Raw genomic sequence first — 23526 nt, forward strand, 5'->3', positions numbered from 1 at the left:
GTCTAACTGTCCAAAGGTTTTGCCTCCTATATTGACCAGGAAGAGAAACTACGGGGTTTCAACCATGTTTTCTAGGATAGGATTTGTAAGCCTATATAATAAATATCAGGACTAAAGATATTTTAAAATGTTGTATTTTTTTAGTATCTTACTTATAGTTAAATAAAAATATTTTCATTTTTGGACGTTTACTCGCAACTGCAACCATCAACCCACCCAAACGAGCAAGGCGCGAACACTCCTCCCAGTCGCAGGGGGCGCTGGAGACAATTCCATAGCCATCTTTTGTGGCGCTGTTTCTGTATCGCATTTCCTGTGCGTAGCAGCGGCAATGCAAGTGATTTTGGGGGAATTTGATATACCTTTTTCTGAAAAAGTAAAGAATTTGGCCGAGTTTTTACATACATATTCTGGCTAAGTGGTTCGCTGGAACAGAAGTTAAACATGGATATCCCCAGTCCTCCCGAAGGTGAGCCGTACACCACAGCTATTTTAAATTTCGATTCAACGTAAGCGAGCACCCGTGCTATCTGCTACATAGCTAACAAAACCATTGGATTTAGCATATTGATTAAGGTCACCGATCACAAGTGGATGAATGTTTAACCAGGCTCTGTGTGTAAGCATTGCACCAACTAACGTGAAAAATAGTGTAGAAATAATCCAGTAATGGAGAGTAAACGTTAGTTGTTCCAACTTTTCACGGCTGCTGGCTTTTAAGAAAAAGAACCCCCATAGAAAGAAGATCCCTTATAGATATTTTTGTGCTACAGCAGCACGATTAAGAGTAGAATTACAGCCAACTGATTTAATAATACTATGTAGAAATATGGAAATAATGATTATGCAACCTCTTTCCTAGATGTTTCTGTTTCAGAAGAAATTCATTATTTTCTAAATCTGTTTTATTTGTTTTTTTAAAAGCACTTCAGACACTATTATTTCTGTCTGTTTCAGTGTCTCTGTTTTGAGGTTTTTACAACAACATTTTTCACTGTATTTATGTCTTTTTTTTTTTTTGTACAGATCAGGAGCTTCGAAATGTGATTGATAAGCTGGCCCAGTTTGTTGCCCGAAATGGCCCAGAGTTTGAGAAGATGACGATGGAAAAACAGAAGGACAACCCTAAGTTTTCCTTCCTTTTTGGGGGCGAATACTTCAGTTACTACAAGTACAAACTTGCTATGGAGCAACAGCAACGTATGTAGTTAAACTGACACGTTAGGATAAAAACAGAATTTTCACATAGAGGTCAATTTAGTATTGCAATATTAAGTTCATTTGATGTTCAGCACTTTGGATTTCTTACTATGATTGAAATATTCAAACTAAAAAAAATGTAATAAAAAAACAGTTTTTACAGATAAAAGCGAAAAAAACAAAACAACCCAGTACATGCACCAGATATGTTGGCAGAATTATTTACTTTTCTGTTTTGGGGTGAAACTGTTAATTGAACAGTCCAACATTGTATTGGTAATGTGAATCTGTTTTAGGCATGGGTTTTCCTTTTGATTAAAGGCTTTAAGACTCCCTTTATATCATCACCTTGCAACAGTAGTCCTTGTTCTGCTTGCAGCCTTCGTGAGCTGCAGAGTCAGTTCTCTAGCTCACAGAAAATCTCCCCAAAAGCAGAACAAGGATATCAGTCACTAAATGCACTAAAGACAGTGGATTTGGAATCTCACTACAGGATAAAAGGTGTCCAAATGACACTTTGGTCTGGCTTAATAACAACCTGGCAAGGAACTGTGGAAGGAACTGTTGAAGCTAAATTTGAAAATACAAATCTTTAAATTTAGAATCTCTTCAATAATCAAAGACACATTGGTGGGGTCCAAAGAATAATTTTCATATCAGACATTTGGGTAGGAGGATTAGTAGATGAAGCACTGTTTTGTACTATCTTACAGTGCGCTGTCTACACATACAGCTTTTTCGGCAGTCTTCAAGGAGACATACAACAAGTTCCAAAATTCTGTCACTCTCCATGCTTTTAGGAGGTTGAGGTGGTATACTTGTGTGGCACCAATCCTGTGTCCACCCCACTTCACAATCTATGTCCCCCACTCGCCAAATGGCCATAAAGGGTCCTTGTCAGTTGGCGAGTAATTTTGAATTGCAAATGGGAAGTAATACGTGTATTTTACCTCCCAGTTTGAACTGAGTCTAGTGCCTCTGTTGTACAGGTGCTGCTGACATTCCTTTTATCACTCAGCCGTAAAAGGCTGATGGGGTTTCTTGTTACCCTGTTAAGGTCAGAGGTCAAATCTTCTGAGAATCTTGTGGATGCAATACCGCAAGAGGGAAGTCCCCTAGGATTTTCAAATTGATACCACAGGTGCATCTAGTAAAAATGAATGCCATACTTTGAGAACAAGATGACAGGATTTTGAAACTGATACCATAGGTCTGTTAGAAGGCTGAGGGTAGCACTGGCGACTGCCGGTATTTATGATTCAAGTTTGGTGTTTTTATTATTGTTGTGTAGGACAACAAAATAACAACATTTTCGCAACCCCTGTCCATGCAAAATATTCAAAAAATGTGCAAAATGCAAATATTTAAAAGTACACATGAAGAAGAAAATAATTAATAGAATAAAAGAATACAAAATACGTACAAGGTCATAAAAATTATGTGCAAAGTTAAGAACATTATGAAAATTTAGTAATGACTTCACAAGTTGTATGTGCAAGTTTCACAGTATAGCAGTGTAGTGCTATTACACAGAAGTTGTAATAGGAAGGCTAGCAAGCATGTGTAGACTGTGTGTATGTGTGTAGCAGCATTTGAGTATAGTTGATGTACATAGGGTCAAGTTCTGTTCTTGACTGTCTGAAATCCACCACAGTCTCCTTGGCTTTGCTGCTGTGTAGTATAAGTTGTTGATGGGGCACCAGGCGATTAGGCTCTACACTTTTTCTCTGCAGTCTTGTTGTTAATGGAGATCAGGCCAATGACTGTGTGTTGTCCGCAAACTTGATGATGGTGTTTGTCACGTTTGAAGGTTGAACAGGTCTTACAGAACAGGGCTCAGCTCACATCCCTTTGGTACATTGAGGGTGGAGGATGCGCATTTGCCCATCCTGACAGTCTGGGGATAGTTGGTTAAGAAATACAGGGTCCACCTAAAGATGGTCGGGCTGAGACGGTTTGGGAGTTTGGACACCAGTTTGCGGGGACACTGGTATTGAAAGCAGAACTGAAGTCCAGGAGGAGCATTCTACAGTACCTGCCTGTTTGTTGAAGTGCTCTAAGGTGGTATAGAGTGTAAGGCTGATGGCTTCTTCTGTTGACTGGTCCAGAGTGGCTGTGATCACTTAATGTGAGCCACAATCAGTCTTTCAAAGCATTTTGCTATCATCAGGGTATGTGTAGTTGAATGATAGTCATTTAGGCTGCTCTTAGTTCTTTGTTTTGGAATGGGCACAGTGGTTGTAGTTTTGAGGCATGTTGTGCACTCCCAGAAATCAAAGAGAGGTTAAAGATGTTAGTAAAAACCTCTGCAAGGTGGTCAGTGCAGGTCTGCAGAACACACTCCAGAACACCATCAGGTTCTGTATCCTTTCTGGGTTTAATTCTCTGCAATAACACTCCTAATGTCATTTCTTTCCAATGACAGTTCAGGCTGGGCTGGTAGGGGATGGAGGTAGATTTCGCTTGCATCATTGTACCTGCATTGTACCTGTGTTTGAGATTTGCTTTTGCTAGGCTATAAGATGCCGTGTCCTGGGCTTTGTAAGCAACATCCCTGATTTTAAGCAGCTCTCTGGCCTCTTTATTGACCCAGGGTTTCTGGTTTCAGAACACTTTGATTAGTTTCAATGTGATGACCAGGTCAGTGCAGAAGTTGATGTAGTATAGAACAAATAATCTGTACACTTCTACATCAGAGTCCATAAAAGTGCTCCAGTCTGTTTATTCAAAGCAATCTTGAAGTAGACAAGGTCTTAATCATTCTGTTGGTTGGTTTAGTTCTGCAAATGAGGGGTTTGTAGGTCAGTATCATTAGCAAGGAGAGATGGTCAGAGTATAGTTGATGTATAGTACATGACTCTGTCATGAGCACACCCTCCCAACATTGTCCTACCAGTTTATTAAACCTCAGCCAGTCCGTCCCCAAGAATCAAGGGGGGCACAAGGCAGACTGTGTTTAAACTGGAAGCAGCGCCCAGAACTGCTGCAACCTGAAGAAAAAGAGCAGGAACAAAGGGGTTAGTTTGGTGTCGGCTTGTTGAAGTGAGGTGCTTCTTCCTCAGAGCAGGGACTGAACGGCTTCCAGCCGGCTACATACTTTTATTTATATTTTAAAATCTAGTAAGAAATATCACTGAAATATTACTTTTCAAAAGAAGTCAAAATAGTAATTGTACTAACTATGCACAAATTAAATCTTTAAAAAGCAGTAAAAATATATGAAACTTCCCACATGCAGCTTCAGCAAATGCTGCTTTAGAGAACCTTCTCATATTCTTGCATGAGGAGCAATCCAGTCACGTCCTTATTGTGAGGACAGCAGTTCTTTGAGCAAAACACAAATATTTTCTTGGCATAGATGCTTTACAAAGAAGTGAACTTAATATGAGAGTAAATTACATTATTTACTGTCCTACAGTTGGCTTTGATTACTGAAACATAGTCACCTAATTAGCAGCCTGATACTAGAAGCAGAGTGTTTAGTTTTGCATGGTGTTCTTCTGTCAGTTGTGTGATACCACTGAAATGCATTAAAGTTTGCCTTTCTCCACTTAGATCCCTCTACCCACGATGGGGAGGAGTATAAATCTAAAGGTATTTATTTAAAATCAGAATTTTCAGATACATTTAAAAATTCTATTTGGAAAGTCACATGTTGTTATGCACTTTTTTGCCAGATGACACAACATTTGTGCTTTAAAATACTTTGCTTTGTTTTCATTTTGCATGTTCACATTTTTTGCTTTTTCAGTGAATTTCTCTTGGCCATACCTTCTTAATGATCTTGATTAAAATGCTTAATCCTCCATCTCGAAGCAGGTTTGATTACATGCACAGATACAAAGACACAGACACAAACAGAGCAGGGTGTTGTTTGTCCTGTTTGTCTGTAACATGCTTCTGCTCAGGGCAGCTGTAGAATAAGGGCTGCACAATTTAAAAAATGTCAGTATTGGTTGAACTAGTTTCTGCATTATTTTCCTCATTTTTGGAAAAGTCTTGGCCCAGATCAGCTTGTTTATTTCTTGGTACTCAAATTAGTACTACAGTCAGTACTATAGTATTACAGATATTATTGGCAAGTGGCATCAGAAGCTAAATGTTAAGCTAAGACAAAGTTGTTGTTGTTCTTCTTTTTTATGATTATTATCATCAGTTCAAATGCTGTAATAAAATAATTCCCAAATATGGGATGAAGACAGTTTTATTTATCCAGTAATACAAATGTAATCCTCCTGTAATTACTGAAAAGTTTATGATTATGTTCTGAACATTTTATATTATTAAGTGATAACATTTACTTGGCTTTGTTTCACTTTTGTTCTATAAAATGAATTTTACTGCATTAATATCTTTGGTGATAAAGGGCCAGCAATAAGACTGTTAACATATTTAATGTGTTCTCTATTAGTTGAAATTCCAGCAGTGGAAAAATTGGCTTGGTACAATCCACAAAACATTTCTAACATTTATTCTGCATTACAAATTGAACGTAGTCCTTTGAAGTCCTCTGTCTGTACTTGTAACTTTGTAACTTTAAAGAATAGTTCAGTTTGGCTTTGGTAAACATTGCAAAGCGTATCCTAAAAGTATCATTTTAGGAAAGCTAATATTGCATATACCTTGCAGTATTGATACTACCTTTCCAAATATACATGCTGTCAAATAATTTGACACTAATGCATCCTCTGCCATCAAGGATTCAGGCTTTTGAACTGACTGCTGATGACAAGCCAGATGTTCCCTCTCCTCTTTAGTCTGGAAGAGCAGCATTCATAGTTTCAAAAACAATTTCAAACTTTGATTCATCTGACCTCTGAGCGGTTTTCTATTTTGCCTCGGCCCATTTTAAGTGAGCTTTGGTCCTGAGAAGACAGCAATGTTTCTAGATCATGTTCATATGTGTCTACTTTTCATGATAGAGCTTTAACCTGCGTTTGTTGAGGGGACTGTGAGCTGTGTTCTCACACAGTGATTTCTGGGAGTGTTCTTGAGCCCATGCACAGATTTCCGTCACAGAACCATGCCTGGTTTTATTGCAGTATTTGAAGGTCGTGGACATCCAATACTGATTTCCTACCTTGTCCCTTGTGCACAGTGATTTCTCTAGATTCTCTGGAAATCTTTTAACAATATTATGTATGAAATTGTTTCTCAGTTTTTAGATAGTTTTTTGAACATTGTTGAAACTCTGCCAATTTTTGCTTCTGTTGTAGATGCCATCAAATTTAAAATTAGCAAATATTTTTCTTAGGGTGATGTGGCTCAGCAGGTATAGCGGGTTGTCTACCAATCAGAAGCTTGGTTCACTCCTCGGCTTCCCCATTCTGCACGTTTACGTATTCTTGGACAAGCTATTGAAACCCTAGTTGTGTGTGAATGTTAGACAAGGTTAGGGAAAGAAAAAAAGCACCTCTGTGACTATGTTTGACATTAGGTGAATGGGACTTGTAGTAAAAAGCTCAGAGTAAAAAAATGCTAAATAAGTACTGTCCATTTACCTTATAAAACTGTAGATGTTCTCAGATTAAGCATCTGTGTTCTGTTGTGAATAAAGCAAGGATTTAAGAGATTTGCAAATATTGCATTCTGTCTTAAAATTCACAGTGTCCATACATTCTCGGAAGTCTTGGTACAACAGAAATGTATTTTGATTTAATCGAGCAGCCCAGCCTGAGTTTGTGGCGATGCCAACAGGTTACCTCAGCGCACCAGTTATTTCTGCAGCAATCAGCAGTACCAGGAGGGGATGTGTTGATACTGATTGCATGTCTTAAATTGTGTTCACTCCTCTACTTGGAACATTTCATGTAGGCCATGTTTTATTTCTTCCTCAGAAAACCATATTGGCAGATTAGCAGTATTTCTTTTTCTCTTCATGATTTATTAATTATGTTCATGGCCATCATGTTGTCATCAACAGCAGCTATACAAAAGAAACACTTCGTCTTAAGGACTGAACATTCAGTCCTGTTTTTGCTTGTTTGTTTGTTTGTGCAGAAATATACAACCCTGGTACAAAAGATGTGGTTGATATCCCTCCTCCACTGATGCCGATGATTGCTCCACCTCCAATACCTCCACCCTCTGCGCCCGCTATAGATGAGCTCATTCAACAGAGCCAGTGGAATCTGCAGCAGCAGGAGCAGCATCTGCACACGCTCAGACAGGTGAAGTGGAAAGAAGCATAGCCTTCCCTCCAGGAACATTTATTCCCGTGTACTGGTTGTTGATGAACGTTTTTGTTTTGAAGTCTGTCTTTGCTGAATGTTTCAGTTGTCCGGAGTTGATTGGAGAATTTTTTGTGAGGGCATGACAATTTCGGTTTTGCACATATAACTTCTTTACAGAAGAGTAACTCTCTGTACTAACAAAACTGGGACCCACTCTTGAATGCTTGGAGAGAAATGAAGTCGTTATCGCTCCATGCATTAAACAAAATAATAACGAAGAGCATGTGATACAAGAAATAAACACGCTGGAGAGATTATATCTCTCGGCTGGTCTGGGAACACCAAGGCGTTCCCTCGGAGAAGCTGGGGGAGGTGGCCGGGGAGAGGGAGGTCTGGGTGGATGTGGTACAAGTGGCTGAGGGGACATCACAAGACCAATGTTGACCAATAAATTTTCTAATGCTTTCTCAATGTAGGAACAGGTCACTGCAGCCATTACTTTAGCTATGGAGCAGCAGACCCAAAAGCTGCTGCTGGAAACACAGTTGGACATAACAGAATTTGACAACCTGCTTCAACCCATTATAGACACCTGCACCAAAGATGCCATCTCGGTAAGGACATAACGATAGGATTTTCTATGAATCAGGGCCACACAGGAAATCATTCCTCCCATTGGCTTTCTCTTTGTACAATTCCTTCATGTAAAGAGTTATTATAATTAGAGCTATTTACATTTCACTTTTGTTTTTCTTCCTCAGGCTGGTAAGAACTGGATGTTCAATAATGCCAAGACCCCACAGCACTGTGAACTGATGACATCACATCTACGCAACCGCATCACTGCTGATACAGCTCATTTTGAGCTGCGCCTACATCTTATCTACTTAACAAATGACGTTCTTCATCACTGGTACCCAAACCTAAATACACTCATGAACCCATGTAGTTTACTTGTGTACTTTATCCGTGAGAAAACTAATAATGGAGTAGCATTATAAGTAATCTGAAAGAGGGTAAAATCAATTTTCCTCACTGCCTTTCTCTTTCCTGTTTGTTTGTTTCTTTTTCTATGCCTTCTGTTGATACTGCCTAAGGGAAGCATGTATAATGTAAACACAATTGGTCCTGGCATCATTAGCACTGAACTCCATAATTAACCTTCGTATGTGAAGAGGACTCTTACATGAACAAATTGGAGTCTGTTAGATATATAGAATGCAAACCACTGCAGCACAGTACCTTTAATACCTACAGTATGCTCTAATAGCCAGACAATGTTATGGTCAACAGTATTGTACGCTGCACAGAGAGGAGTCCACTGTCAGAGGCCATAAGAAGATCATTTGTAACCTTCATTAAAGCTGTTTCTATGTGATTAGCTCTGAAACCTGCTTGACACGCTTCAAATAAGCCAAAGGTTTGCGTGGCTCTTCTGGTTCTCCATAGTTTAAAGTGTATGGGAACAGCTTGAAACAGGTAATATGTCAGAATAGTGGAGATATTTTTTTTTTCATGTTCCAGTTAGGAAGGTTTTTTCATGTTTTTTTTGTTTTCCATCCTTTTTTAAAGAATAATTGAGGTACCAAACTGTGAGAGAATTCTAATAATTTGACTCTTAGTTATGTAGTTTAGTTGTTGGTCTCTGTAAGGTGCACCTTTGACTGTTTTATATTACACAGGAATATTGCAGATGGAGCTGATGAGTGAAGCTCACTCAGCCCAGCTTAGCATTCAGTGTTCTGATGGCAGGATAAAAGCTGTTTCTCAACCTGGCTGTCCTGGGCGTTTTGTTGAACGGGTGAGAAAATTCGGCAGAAGTTTTCTCATCTCTCCAGAGTAAGGTCCAGCCAATGATCTTTTGCGCTGTCTAATGACCCTCTGCATGTTTTTCTGCCACCAAGCCATAAGTATACCAGGCATTGTTGTAGGTCAGGACACTCTCTGTGGTGCTGCAATTAAAAAGCCACCAACAGTTTCTTATCCAGATGGTTCCTTTTAGCATCTTAAGGATGTGGTGTCCTTGTTGGTTTTAACGGTTTTAACGGCCATGTTGTTGTTAGTGGTTCATGGCAGGTCCCCAGGAACTTAAAGGAGGACACTTGCTGATTACAGTCCCCGTTGATGTGGAGAGCAACATGTTCTGATTGCTGAAGTCAATCACTACCTCCTTAGTTTTGATGGTGTTGAGCAGAAGGTTGTGTTCTGCTCAACACCATTCTGCCAGTTTTTTTACCCCACTCCCTGTACGCAGTCTTGTCCCCTCTGCTGATGAGGCCAATAACTGTTGAATTGGAGGAGGGAGGTGTACAGGAGAGGGCTCAGCACACAGCTTTGCCCATGCTGTGGGTCAGCATGCAGGAGCCAGGCATTGCTCATTCATTGTAGTATTGTAATGGATTACAGTGGGGCAAAAAAGTATTTAGTCAGCCACCAATTGTGCAAGTTCCCCCACTTAAAATGATGACAGAGGTCAGTAATTTGCACCAGAGGTACACTTCAACTGTGAGAGACAGAATGTGAAAAAAAAAATCCATGAATCCACATGGTAGGATTTGTAAAGAATTTATTCGTAAATCAGGGTGGAAAATAAGTATTTGGTCACCTCAAACAAGGAAAATCTCTGGCTCTCACAGACCTGTAACGTCTTCTGTAAGAAGCTTTTCTGTCCCCCACTCGTTACCTGTATGAATGGCACCTGTTTGAACTCATCATCTGTATAAAAGACACCTGTCCACAGCCTCAAACAGTCAGACTCCAAACTCCGCCATGGCCAAGACCAAACAGCTTTCGAAGGACACCAGGAAAAGTATTGTAGACCTGCACCAGACTGGGAAGAGTGAATCTACAATAGGCAAGCAGCTTGGTGTGAAAAAATCAACTGTGGGAGCAATCATCAGAAAATGGAAGACATACAAGACCACTGATAATCTCCCTCGATCTGGGGCTCCACGCAAGATCTCATCCCGTGGGGTCAAAATGATCATGAGAACGGTGAGCAAAGATCCCAGAACCACACGGGGGGACCTGGTGAATGACCTGCAGAGAGCTGGGACCAAAGTAACAAAGGTCACCATCAGTAACACACTACAACGGCAGGGAATCAAATCCCGCAGTGCCAGACGTGTTCCGCTGCTGAAGCCAGTGCATGTCCAGGCCCGTCTGAAGTTTGCCAGAGAGCACATGGATGATACAGCAGAGGATTGGGAGAATGTCATGTGGTCAGATGAAACCAAAGTAGAACTTTTTGGTATAAACTCAACTCGTCGTGTTTGGAGGAAGAAGAATACTGAGTTGCATCCCAAGAACACCATACCTACTGTGAAGCATGGGGGTGGAAACATCATGCTATGGGGCTGTTTTTCTGCCAAGGGGACAGGACGACTGATCCGTGTTAAGGACAGAATGAATGGGGCCATGTATCGTGAGATTTTGAGCCAAAACCTCCTTCCATCAGTGAGAACTTTGAAGATGAACCGAGGCTGGGTCTTCCAACATGACAACGATCCAAGACACACCGCCCGGGCAACAAAGGAGTGGCTCCGTAAGAAGCATTTGAAAGTCCTGGAGTGGCCTAGCCAGTCTCCAGACCTCAACCCCATAGAAAATCTGTGGCGGGAGTTGAAAGTCCGTGTTGCTCGGCGACAGCCCCAAAACATCACTGCTCTCGAGAAGATCTGCATGGAGGAATGGGCCAAAATACCAGCTACTGTGTGTGCAAACCTGGTAAAGACCTATAGTAAACGTTTGACCTCTGTTATTGCCAACAAAGGTTATGTTACAAAGTATTGAGTTGTATTTTTGTTATTGACCAAATACTTATTTTCCACCCTGATTTACGAATAAATTCTTTACAAATCCTACCATGTGGATTCATGGATTTTTTTTTTCACATTCTGTCTCTCACAGTTAAAGTGTACCTCTGGTGCAAATTACTGACCTCTGTCATCATTTTAGGTGGGGCAACTTGCACAATCGGTGGCTGACTAAATACTTTTTTGCCCCACTGTATGTGCCTCAATGTTTTGTTTGTGATTCTTTTAATGTTTTACACAGCCAGCGGAAGCAGCAGAAGGACTTGTTGGCAGCGCTGCAGAAAGTTGTTGTTCCAATCTACTGCACAAGCTTTCTAGCTGTAGAGGAAGAAAAACAGCAGAAGATCACCAGGGTAAATACAGACACATATTTTCCAAGTCTAACACACTAACTGGTTTTTCTTTGCTATAGCAGCTTCAGCTATGAATATTCATTCATATCAGTTTATTAGTAGCTTAGATCTGGTGATTAAAAGGAAGTTTTTTTCTCCTCCATTTATTGAACGGAAAAAGGTTTCTGTTTCTGACATTCCTTCTCCCTTCACAGTTGTTGCAGCTTTGGGAGAAAAATGGGTACTTTGATGAGGAGACCATTCAACAGCTCCAGAATCCAGCACTGGGCCTTGGCCAGTACCAGGTGACAGGAACATGTCTTAACAATCAGATTTTAGAGTTGGACCCAAATATTTCACTTTCAGGATTTTTGTTGTGTAAGTATTGGGCACTATGGTGTTGCAGTGGTTACCACTGTTGCTTCACAGTAAGAAGGTCTCTGCCACAGACTGTTGATCTGTCCAGCTTGTAGCCCTCCCCTTGTTGGGTTAGCCTCCAGGCCCCTGTGACAGGAGGCAATGTCAGGCGTTTTTATCCCACATGCTGTGAATGCATCCCCCCTCCAAACTGGAAAATTTTCTACCTGGGACACTGCGCTGAGCATGTGTGTTTTTATACTACCAGATGGCGGAAAATATGGTGATAGCAGAAGTTTCAGATGAGCAAGGGAATGAGACTATAATTGAAGAAAAGTCAGACGAGCTAGTTCCAAAGAGAAACAGCCCTGGATCAATAATCTGGCAGTGGTTTGGATTTCATAAGGATATCAAACAAAATGCCGTAATTTGCAAAAGATGCCGTAAAGTTATTGCTGCAAAAGGTAGCAATACCACGAACGTATTCCACCACCTGAAAAGTCATCCCCTGCAAAATGAAGAATGTTTTCAACTCAGCATGTCAACACCTCCCCACACAGCCAAAAAGAAAAAGTGCTGTCGGAGTTCTACATATCAGCCCCATTCATGGCTTTTTTTGTATTTTTCCCACCATAGACTTTATCTGGTATTTTGTTGTTTCTTTCAGGCGTCCCTGATAACAGAATATGCTGCAGTGGTGCAGCCAGTCCAGTTGGCCTTCCAGCAGCAGATCCAGGCATTGAAGACTCAGCATGATGAGTTTGTTGCTAGTCTGAAGCAGCAACATCAGTCACAACCGCAGTCTGCCCCTGTAGGACAGCTAGCTGCCCCAGCTGAACCGGAAAAGCCCCCCCCTATGACTACGCAAGCTGGTGAGTGGAAAAACACTCAACCAAAGCAGAGGCACAGCCTCATGCATGAGCTCATGTCAACTGCTTATACAGTTGGGGAAATAATTATTTGATCCTCTGCTGAATTTGCGAGTTTGGTCACTTGCAAAGAAATTAACAGTCTGTAATTTTTATGGTAGTTTAATTTTAATGGAAAGACACAACAATACAGAAAAAACACATAAATACATAAAAGTTATAAACTGATTTTCAGTATTTGATCCTGTTGTGGAAATTTTGTGCATTAGATAAAGGAGGTTATACTGCTGGAGTTGTCTTGTGAGCAGTTTATTCTTACAAGTACTTACAATTCAGTACAAGGCACTGATGGTGTTGTGGTGAGGAATTCACCAAACAAAGGATCCAACAGGGGAGAGATGCAGGGATCTGATTCATGCTCAAAATTTCTCTTTCTAAACATGGCGTGAACTAATCATTTGATTCGGGTGTGTTGACCCAGGGGGATATCTAAAACCTGCAGGCCCTTGAGACCTGGAGTTGCCTACCCCTGATATAGACTTTGCGACTCATTTTATGTCTCTAAAAGCAACATTTCCCTGCCTGGGCTGCCTTGCCCGCTGCTTGTTAGTCTGTTTCAATTGAGGCCTGTGGGGCACTATCAGCCAATGAAACAATAGACACATTTCTGTGTTTTTGTCGATGAATATTTCACACTTTAAGGCTGCCTGTTTATTTAAGGGAGATGACCAATACAATATAATCACAGATGATAGATTAAATAGATTTTAGGTAGATGCTTATGCATTCTTAAAGTCTTATATGTTGAATTGATGCCATCTGCCAGTCAGTGCTGGTCTCCATGCCCGTGTTACTGTACATGACGTTTTAGCACAAACACTTTAAAGGTGATAATTTAGGACTTCAGCAATAATACAGACAGCAATGTAGCTAAACCTGACCAAGTCCATGTATGTTTGTTTTATGATGTCTCTTTTTTGTGTTCAGGAGATGTAAAGCTTCCCATATCAGGTCCTCCTCCGGGAGAGTTTGATGGATCTTCATCCAGACCACCAGACCCCAGCAACCCTAGTGGTCCCTCAGATATACCCCCCACAAAGCCTGCCTGGTATGACCCTCAGCATATGAGCCCCTGGAACCCCAACCAGCCGGTAAAGACCTTTTTGTGTGTGTTTCTTGTGTGTGTGTGTCTGTGTGTGTGAGTGAGGGAAAATATTGAAAGATACAGAAGGAGAGTGCATATTTGCTGGATATTCTCAACTACAGTGGTGTGTACAGCCTTTCCTGATTTCCAATTTTTTTTTATGTTTATCACACTTAAATGTTTCAGATCATCAAATACATTTGAATATTAGGCAAAGATAACACAAGTAAACACACAATGCAGTTCCTAAATAAAGGTGTTTAATATTAATGGGGAACCAATTAAAACTAGGGCTGAACGATATATCGCATTTGCGATAATATCGCGACATGATCAAGTGCAATTTTCTAACCGCAAAGGCTGCGATTATACTCTGGACATGTCCAAATTCATGGGCTGCATCCTCCTGAGGCCGCATTTGTAGACCGATTACGTCACAGCGACGCGCCGAAGGCTGTCCAAATTCGTAGACTCCTCCGAATGTAGCCGACAAATGCGTCCTCCTTTTCCCCGAATTTGAAGGATGGGTCGGGTGTGTCCTTCGTGGCCTACCATATCCCAGAATTCATAGCGCGGCCCAGCCAAACTCCAGTTTCCAGCAATGGCGGCCGCTACTAAGTTTTAAAATTACTCATACTAATCTTTCTGGATCACAAAATAAACTTTTAACATATTTTCAGGCGAGGAAGTAGTTGTGTAAACATCAAATATCTGCTCGGTTTATCAAGATATCCCATATTTGCAAAAGTGCTTCGACGTTTTCAGAGGCGTCTGCTACCCACCAGCTCGACAGCTAGCCGGGAGCTCGAGGGTTACTGATGCGGCCGAGAACGGCACAACTCCCGGCACATCATTTTCAGATCACCGCGGAGTTTCGCTGCTCGGGTTAAACGTAATATATAAGTCACTTAGACAACCTAAAAATGTTATTGTTGGGCTTTTTTCAGTGTTTTATTTGTTCGTGAGTAAATCGGTTTGGCTGAGATTAAAGTTATTAGATTAGATAAAATAAAACTTTATTAATCCCCCGGGTGGGTTCCTCCTTGGTTTTCACACAGCTGACTAAACGTCAAACAGAAAACTTATTAAACAGAAGTATGAGACAGTCGAGAATTTACACCAGTGTCTGGTTATATTTTAGATAGCAAGAAGCAGACGGCCGAGTTTATTAAACTCCACCGAGACAGCGGTGACGCTAATCAGAACTAGACCGTCCAATTTCACGCCTTTAAATTTTAAAGGCGTGTTTGTGTGTGTGTTTATACAATTGCTATTATGTTTGCACTTTATGTGTAATGTTACTGACTGCAGAGATCAGTAAGATGTGTGTATTTTTTATTTATTAGTTTTATTTATTTCATATTATTTTTTAATTGAATGACTGTCTAGTAGTTCACAGATGTCGAAAAACTGAGTGTGGTAAAGCCACTGATTTTTTTTATGTATATTTCTGCAATCTGCACATTGTACTGACTTTCATTTTAATGTTTACACCAGGGTTCCTTGTCAGCACTTTATGCTCAGATGTTTGTAAGCTAAAAATAAACTATTGTGTATGTTCAAATATACTGTTGTGATTGAAGAAGTTAAATAAAAATGTCAGTCATCAATTCATGCATCACCTCATGTCATCATAACAGAGGTCTGTCTTCCAGGAAAGAACAGTTTAAAATTAATGTAATATAGTATTGGCCATACTATATGATGTATTGCTTGTCTTTGTTTAATAATACAGAAGACAAAGACCTTAAAAAATAATCGCATCGCAATCGCAATATTGGGGCAAAAAATCGCAATTAGATTATTTTCCATAATTGTTCAGCCCTAATTAAAACCTACATTACCCTGTAGCTGGAGAGGCAGTTAGGACAGAGGGCGATTTTACTCTAAGTGAACATTAAGAGCGTGCAAGAAACAGTGACAGCTTTGCAAGCCACTTTGTTATTTTGTGAAGCCATAGTAGGTCACAATGTGACAGAGTTGTAGTCTGTTGTTATAACATATTGTTATCGTATCAATGTAATTAGCCTTAAATTCTACAACAGTTCCCACACTTCCTTTGTGTTTGCCACCAGTCCACTGACAGATAGTATGTGCCGGCAGCTCAGAGAATCTAATGGAATTTGAAAGAGGTGTTTTCACGCTGAAAAAAACAGGGCGATATTTTAAACCTTTAAAAGAAAGCCAGCCCATCAGAATAAAACAAACACAACGTGCACCAACTGAAGGTGCGTCTGACAACAAAGGAAAAGTTTCTAAGTACAACAGCGAGTTGGAAAAGGAGTTTACGTGGCTGATTTACGATGCTAAGGCACAACTTTTATTTTGTCAGCACTGCTCAGAAACAGCAAAAAAGAGTAAATCAGACATTCTTTACATTGTGGGAAACAAGATATTTTAAAGAGTTGATGTTGAAAAACACCACATTGCATGCTTGTGCTGCAACTTTTGAGCTGTGCCAAAAACTAGCAACCTTTGTAGCACCAGTGCTATAAGCTAGGAATGTTAACATACATTCAGTTTTATATATCACAGCAACAGTCCCCTGAAGGCACTTTATCTTATAAAGTAAAGAGATTAATAATAACTAATGCAAAGTGGTTTATAAACACATAGCAAGTGAAAAAGAAATACTCAGTTTTGTACCAGCAGCCTATGCATATTGCTGTGTAATTAATAGCTCTTTTCCACTGGTACCTACTCAGGTTGGCCCGGCATGGTTTTTAGAATAGAATAGGCCTTTTATTGTCATTGTACATGTATGACAAAATTGTGGGTGCTCCACACCAACTGTGTCGGAATAAAATGGAAACAAAGCAAGAGAAGCATGTTAAAAAATTAGGCACACATTAGATAGCAAAACAGTTGCAAAATGCTGGGAAGTAGGACAAAGAGAAGACTTGGTCTGTTTGTGTGTGAGTGGCCGGAGTGATGGGGGTTACTCAGACCATGGCTCAGGCTGGTGACGTGGGTGGGCAGGGGTGGGTTGCAGGGTGATAGTCCGAATGGTCCAGGGCAAGAAGCGGTTTGTGAGTCTGGAGGTGTGGGAGCAGAATAAACCTTTTGGGATTTACTTTCCTGATTTCTTTGCGCATACATCAAGACTGTTACCTGGTAACATGTTTTCAGTTATTTCACACGTTTTAGTTTACTACATAATTCCATATGTGTTCATTCAATAGTTTAGATCGCTTCAGTGAGAATCTACAATGTAAATAGTCATGAAAATAAAGAAAAACCATTAAATGAGAAGCTGTGTCCAAACTTTGACAGGTAGAGTAGTTCTCCATACTCTCCGCTCAGTTTTTAGCTATTCTGTACAGCCAACAGCTTGACCCTTCGCCATGTCCCTGTAAATCGCTGTGTCACAACTCAATATTCCATCTATTTAGCTTGCAGTTATTATTCTTTTATCCAGCTACAGTCTACTACCCACTACACCAATGATAACAGGTGCCTAATGCGGCTATTAACTGAGTGACAATAGTTAAAACAGCTAATTTGATCATATTTGCTGGCCAGGTTAACATTTATAATAAATGTTTAATACTTCAAGAAAATGGTCAAAGAAAAAGTCTCTTCTGACTTTTTGAACTGCAGCATTGAGCTAAGGTAAGAGTATGAAATAGAAGTCGGTCACACTGGCCTCACTTGAGCTGACCTATCCTGGGTCACTCTGGATGACAGCTACAGGAGAAAAACATCTTCTGACAGAATGGACGTGTCATTGTGGGCTTTTTAACTTTTTCTAATTCCTATCATTAATGCTGAAGGAAAACTAGTGTAGCCACACTACATTGTCACCTTGGCCTTGCCCATCTAGTGACATGTCTCTTAATCATCACAGTTCCTCACTTTGCAATTTACTAGCAAGCTCAGGTCTTGGTCACATCCTTTCTGTCTCGGCTCTTCCCCAGCCTCCTTTTGATCCAAACCAGCCACCACCACCTTGCCCTCCTTGGAACAGCCATGAGGGGATGTGGAATGATCAGCGGGACCCAGGAAACTGGAGTGGAGGTCCTGGTAGAGAAGGAGGTCCTTGGAGTGGTCCAGGTGGGTCTGAGCACGCTCCTCCATCTTGGAACTCGTACGACCAGCAACCACCATGGGGAAATCAGCCGGACCAGCCTCCCTGGGGTCAGAGGGAGCCACCATTCCCTCCACGCATGCAGGCATGTGGGAGAACATTTCTGTGGTTTTACTTCCTCTGCTATTTACTTTGCATTTACAACTTACATTTACACTGCATCCTTTTCTGAATTTGACTTAAGTTTCTTTTGTTGCACCAAAGATGCTAGAGCTTCTTACTTACATGAATGATTGTGGTGTTTCACTTGCATTTTTACAGAGGCCGCCCCATTTCAGAGGACCTTTCCCTCCTCACCAGCAGCCACCTCCTTTCAACCAGCCCCCTCCGCCCCCACACGGCTTTGGACGTTTTCCCCCTCGCTTTATGCAGGAAGACTTTTCTCCCAGACATCACTATGACAGACCACCCTATACACCACATCGATTTGACTATGCTCAAGGAGAATATCCTGGAGGTTAGCGGAGAGACTCAGAGTCATAGATCAGAGGAGATGCATGTTTCTGCGCCTTTTAATTTTCAGGTGTATTTTAACAGTCTCCAAATATGTTTGACAGATATGCCGGGTCCTCCTCCCCACCACCATCCCAATCAGAGGCTTCCTCCACCAGGGATGGGAGCTGAACATCCTCCCTGGAGTGGAGGCCAGCACCCGGAATTTGGCCCACCGCCACATGGTTTTAATGGCCATTCACCTCACATGCGTCATCGCCAGCATCCAGTGCAAGATGATCCCAGTCTGGTGCCAAATGTGCCCTACTTTGACCTGCCAGCTGGTCTCATGGCTCCGCTTGTTAAAGTAAGTCCTCTGCTTCTCATTGTAGGACAGGGGAATGAAAATAAATACAAATGTAAAAAAACAGTAAAAGCTGCCATTATGGTTCAGGTAATGCACTTCTTATATACTGCTGTTTTACTATTTTCTCCCAGTCACACACATCCATACAAGTGTAGTTTTTTTCATACACCACACAAAAAGAGGTACCGTGGTGGTTTTTACCGTTTTTAGCATGGATTTTGTACTGAAGTGGCATCCAGAATAGACACATTTAGCCCCAATAAAGTTTGCATGCCTTATGGTCTTACTGTTACTGTCAACTGTACAGCTTGAGGACTGTGACTATAAACCTCTGGACCCTAAGGACATTCGGTTACCTCCACCCATGCCACCCAGTGATCGCCTGCTAGCTGCTGTGGAAGCTTTCTACAGCCCACCATCTCATGATCGGCCTAGGAATAGGTACGAACACACACTTTTTGTGCAAGACAGTTAAACTTAATTTAATAATAGAATTTAAAAATATAAATCGATGAATAGGTGATTCAGTTTAACTCTTATTTATTTATATAGCACCAAATCATAACAGGAGTCACATCAAGACACTATATAATGCTGGGTAAAGACCATAAAATAATAAAGAGAAAACTCCAACAATCAGATGACCCCGTCTGAATGTTGGCATTTTCTCTTGACAAGCACTTGGTGTCAGTGGAAAGGGAAAAGTTAAGGATAACTTGTGAAAATTGCAGAGTGCTGTATAAAAACATAAAAAGTAAAAGTAAAAAGTGGTGAGTGAAGAAGAAATGCTCAGCAAAGAACTACCTGATAATAACCAATTACAATAGCAAGCCTAGAAGAAATAAATATCATCTGACCTCATAGGTAGATGAAACTGGTTACCTTCTGAATACCAATAAAAATGTATGCTGCTTATTAATAATGCTGCTTAAGGGAAGCATTTATAATATAATACTAAAACAGTTGGGTCACATGACTGCTTTTTAAGTAATGGCTTCTTACCTCTACCTTAAAGGCCTAAAAGCTAAATAATAGAAATAGATCATACTTAAAGATTGACGCGTTGTGTAATGGTAGAACTTCTATGAAAAGTCTTGTAGGGACTGTGACTAGTTTTGAAATATGTCTGTAAGATGGCTATTACAGTTGGTGTAAACGAGGTCTCTTTGTCAGCCAGGCTATGGTGCTAAAAAGAAATGCAGGGTTGTTCATGTTTTGTTCAGTCAGTAATCGTAAGTAAGATTTACTAACCTTATAGAAACTAAATTAGTGAGACATTTCCTCTCCAGCTTACAGGTTATCTGCTTTAACTTCCTAACCCTGAACTCTTTCATGGCATGCATTTTTAATTTCTCTCTGCTATTTGGGCTGATTGGGCAAATTTAGTATTATGGTTTAGACAACCCAAAATGTGATGTTCACATATGTGGAGGTTAAGGTGTTTGTTTGTGAATTATACCTGGTCGAGTGTTCCGCAACCAGGACAAAAACCGCATTGTTCCTCCTGTATGAGAGATCCGACTAGCAGACAAACTCTCCGTTCCAGCAACCTGGGATAGACTTTAAAGTCTGAGAAGTGTGATCCTCTATAGTCGGAGCACAGCCTTGGGTACCGCTTAGTCTTTTGTAGCTGTTTATCTGCAGAAATTGCTGTAGAAACTGGGTGAAGTACTACTACTTTGTTTAAAAATTGCAGCGAATAGTGATTACACGTATTTGTGGTTGGTTTCTCATTCAGTGAAGGCTGGGAGCAGAACGGCCTGTATGAATTCTTCAGGGCTAAGATGAGGGCCAGAAGGAAAAAGGATCAGGAGAAACGTAACAGGTGAGCTTTTCCTTCATAATAGAGTATCCTCTCTTTTTCCATCTCTCCTGTGCTACAAATATCAAAACACATCATATTTAAACTGATTTTTTTAAACTTGACTGTTGTTTGCTAATCATGTCACCAGGTGTCATTATTCACGTCACATCTTTATAATACAGAAAAAAGAAATAAAATAATGTTTATTGCTTCTTCTTTTAGTTTTACAGCACTTTGGTCAGTGATTGTTGTTTTCAAATGTGCTTAATAAAGTGAATTGTCTTTTTAAAAGGAGGATGTTATGCTTTTCAAAGTATTAAACAGTTAAACCCAGAACTTTGTATGTTCTGATAGTTTTATCATTTCTCCAATGATGACTGGTTCTAGTGGTCGTGGAGGCAGCCGCTCCAGGAGTCGCTCTCGCAGCCGAGGGAGGTCTTCGTCTCGCTCCAGCTCTCACTCCTCAAAGTCCTCCAGGTCACGCTCCCGTTCATCACGTTCCCGCTCCCACAGCCGCTCTCGCTCCTACTCACAATCCAGGTCTGTATCCACACATCAAAGCATGGCACCTTCAGTCGTGATTTGTTAGAACCTGCGAAGTCTCATTCACAAGCTATGAAATGCACTCTATTTCCACCAGTTCTTGATTTTCCATCGTGTTTGCTTACCCCAGCTCCCACGGTCATTTTGTTTAATAATCCGCTTGATCATTTACAATCAAACATTACCGCGGAATGAAAGTGGAATATTTTCACATAATCACGGCCAAATTTAACACCAGGAACTTGATGAGTTGGACTAAAGACCTGTAAATACAGCAGATCCTGTGACAATGGCTTCTTGATATTATATTTCTATTAGGTTTACGCAGTGAAGCCATAATGACTCTGCATAATGCGTGTACATGGAAGTCTTTGTGTATCATTAATTCAATGCATCTCTGACTGAATAAATGTTTTTTCTTTTTTTGTAATTGAAGTCTCTTATTTAAAAACGATGCTGTTGGATATAATGAATGTGTTTTGGGCTTTGAGTGCTGAATATGACTGAAGTGTGATTCATGTTACCTAATTTGTGTTCAACCAAACTCTTTAGGTCCAGGAGTAGATCCAGGTCATCTCGTAGTCACTCTCGCTCCAGGTCTCGATCCCGCTCACATTCACCCACCAAGCGACGGCGTGGCCCAAAATCTCGGAGCTCCTCCCCTCCGTGAGTTTCTTCACTACTCTTTCATCATATGCTTTGCTAAAAAACCTTTATCCTGTAGTGTAATGATGAATTTCTCTCGTGCTTTCTGTAGTTCCACAGCAGTGCTGGGCACAACTTCTTCAAAATTACCTGCAGACACCAGGTTAGGGGAGGAGAACAAAGGTCATCAGCTACTGATGAAGATGGGTACGCTCTAATTATTATGATTTACATTTTATTTAATTTTTTAAATCCGGTAAGGATGTTTGAAGAATGATATTTTTGGATATTTTCTGAAGCGACCTAAAATGACTTCCTGTCTGCTGTAGGTTGGAGTGGCTCAGGGGGCTTGGGGGCTAAAGAACAGGGCATCCAGGACCCCATTAAAGGAGGCGATATCAGGGATAAATGGGACCAGTACAAAGGTGTGGGGGTCTCACTGGATGACCCTTACGAGAACTATCGCAGGAATAAAAGTTACAACTTTGTAGCTCGCATGAAGGCAAGAGAAGAAGGTACATAAAATCTTTTATTCAGGAATTACTCACGAAAATAAATTGGGTTGTCCCTTATCTAACTCCTCCTTTTCTGTTTGTTTTTCTTTCTGGGTCAGTCAATCGGGAACCCCAGGAAGCCCCTTCAACTGACTGATGCAGTCAAATTGTGTGAAACAACCCTCTCCTCCTCACCACCGCCACCACAGAGCTAACTTTTTTTTAATTTTAGTTGGTTTTCCACCCAGGATTTGTCACTAGTCCCAAAAGTCCAAACTAAAGGAGAACACTATTCATTTTTAAGTGTCTAAGAGTGCAAAGAGCTTTTGCTGCCTCTAAGTCAAGTTTGTCCAAGCAGAACATGTACAGTGTGTAGATGTGACAATTGACGCTAACAATAGCAACATCACAGGAGTCAGCTAAATCATTTTTGTTCAGCTTGGACCCTCGAATAACTATCTGTTTAATTTTATTATATTTCATGTAAGTGTTCATAATTCTACAGACTGAAAACAGAGCTCTCAGTCACACTCAACATTTAGGACATAATAGAAGTGAATAATGTGTATTAAAGCAGTGCTTTTCTTTCACTTGCGGTGGATTGTCAAAATAATTCTTTAATAAATAATAAAAGCAGTGCTTTTTTTCATAAATTATTCCTTTTTGTGGAGGAATTGGTCTTAAAGAAAACTGCTTACTGTGGAAGGTGTCAAAAGTCTCAGAAGAGTGGGTTCTGAAAATAAGATGTGGCCAGATCACTATTGGTAAAACAGAAATGTCATATGTGAGAACTGAGCATTTAAGGCGAAAGTAGAATAAAGGTATGGTTGTTCTTCTTGTGAATCTTCTTCTTAAGCAGCTTATTATTGTGATATTTTCTTTTTCAGATAACAACTTCTCTTTAGATATGTCTTTTAGTTGTAGTGTTAAAATGAAGCTCAACAATTCCACTGTATTTTTATCCACAAGCACACTGTAGAGACATGATCTAAATAAACAATTCTGACAGCTCACAATGGGCCTTTTCTTTCTGTTTCCACGATCAATCATCACACTGTCCTGCTGGCTTGGCCATCTCCAAATGGTCACCAGCATGCAGTGTCTAATCTTTTTTTCCTGGCAATTTTTAATTCAATCAAAAGTGTAACTAATAGGTAATGAAATCCTCAAATTATATGATCCTAAGATTCTGCATCACTAGTTGTAAAAGTCCGCCTGTCTAATATTTGTTATTTTGACCAAGCACAGCATTCTTACTGAAACC

General features: G+C 40.5%; 1 protein-coding gene across 2 annotated transcripts; it reads left to right on the top strand.

Moving 5' to 3' along the window:
* Positions 1-293: 293 nt before the first annotated feature.
* Positions 294-23269, top strand: cherp (calcium homeostasis endoplasmic reticulum protein). Of its 2 annotated transcripts, XM_086268957.1 has the most exons (20): positions 294-469; positions 1027-1200; positions 4756-4794; positions 7201-7370; positions 7850-7987; positions 8135-8286; positions 11430-11541; positions 11736-11825; positions 12545-12749; positions 13734-13897; positions 17808-18062; positions 18239-18434; positions 18535-18776; positions 19084-19217; positions 20515-20601; positions 20968-21120; positions 21676-21789; positions 21881-21975; positions 22098-22283; positions 22382-23269. In XM_086268957.1, exons 1-20 carry the CDS (start codon positions 445-447, stop codon positions 22417-22419), a joined length of 2769 nt encoding a protein of 922 aa, XP_086125083.1. In that variant the 5' UTR covers positions 294-444; the 3' UTR covers positions 22420-23269. The 2 variants fall into 2 exon arrangements, with proteins under 2 accessions (XP_086125083.1, XP_086125084.1); XM_086268958.1 differs by lacking the exon at positions 4756-4794.
* Positions 23270-23526: the final 257 nt, after the last annotated feature.

This window comes from Aulonocara sp. 'chitande type north' Nkhata Bay, linkage group LG17, assembly GCF_057382095.1.
Source record: "Aulonocara sp. 'chitande type north' Nkhata Bay isolate Kocher_YH1m ecotype deep benthic linkage group LG17, A_spYH_male_GT1.1, whole genome shotgun sequence".
In the NCBI taxonomy this organism is placed as follows: Eukaryota; Metazoa; Chordata; class Actinopteri; order Cichliformes; family Cichlidae; genus Aulonocara; species Aulonocara sp. 'chitande type north' Nkhata Bay.

What these genes read in the sequence shown, in the direction of transcription:
- cherp (XM_086268957.1), top strand. Translation starts at nt 445, where the DNA reads ATGGATATCCCCAGTCCTCCCGAAG. An exon ending in TGGGCCTTGGCCAGTACCAG is followed by an intron (nt 11,826 to 12,544) that starts GTGACAGGAACA and finishes TGTTTCTTTCAG; the next exon opens with GCGTCCCTGATAACAGAATA. An exon ending in GATCAGGAGAAACGTAACAG is followed by an intron (nt 20,602 to 20,967) that starts GTGAGCTTTTCC and finishes GACTGGTTCTAG; the next exon opens with TGGTCGTGGAGGCAGCCGCT.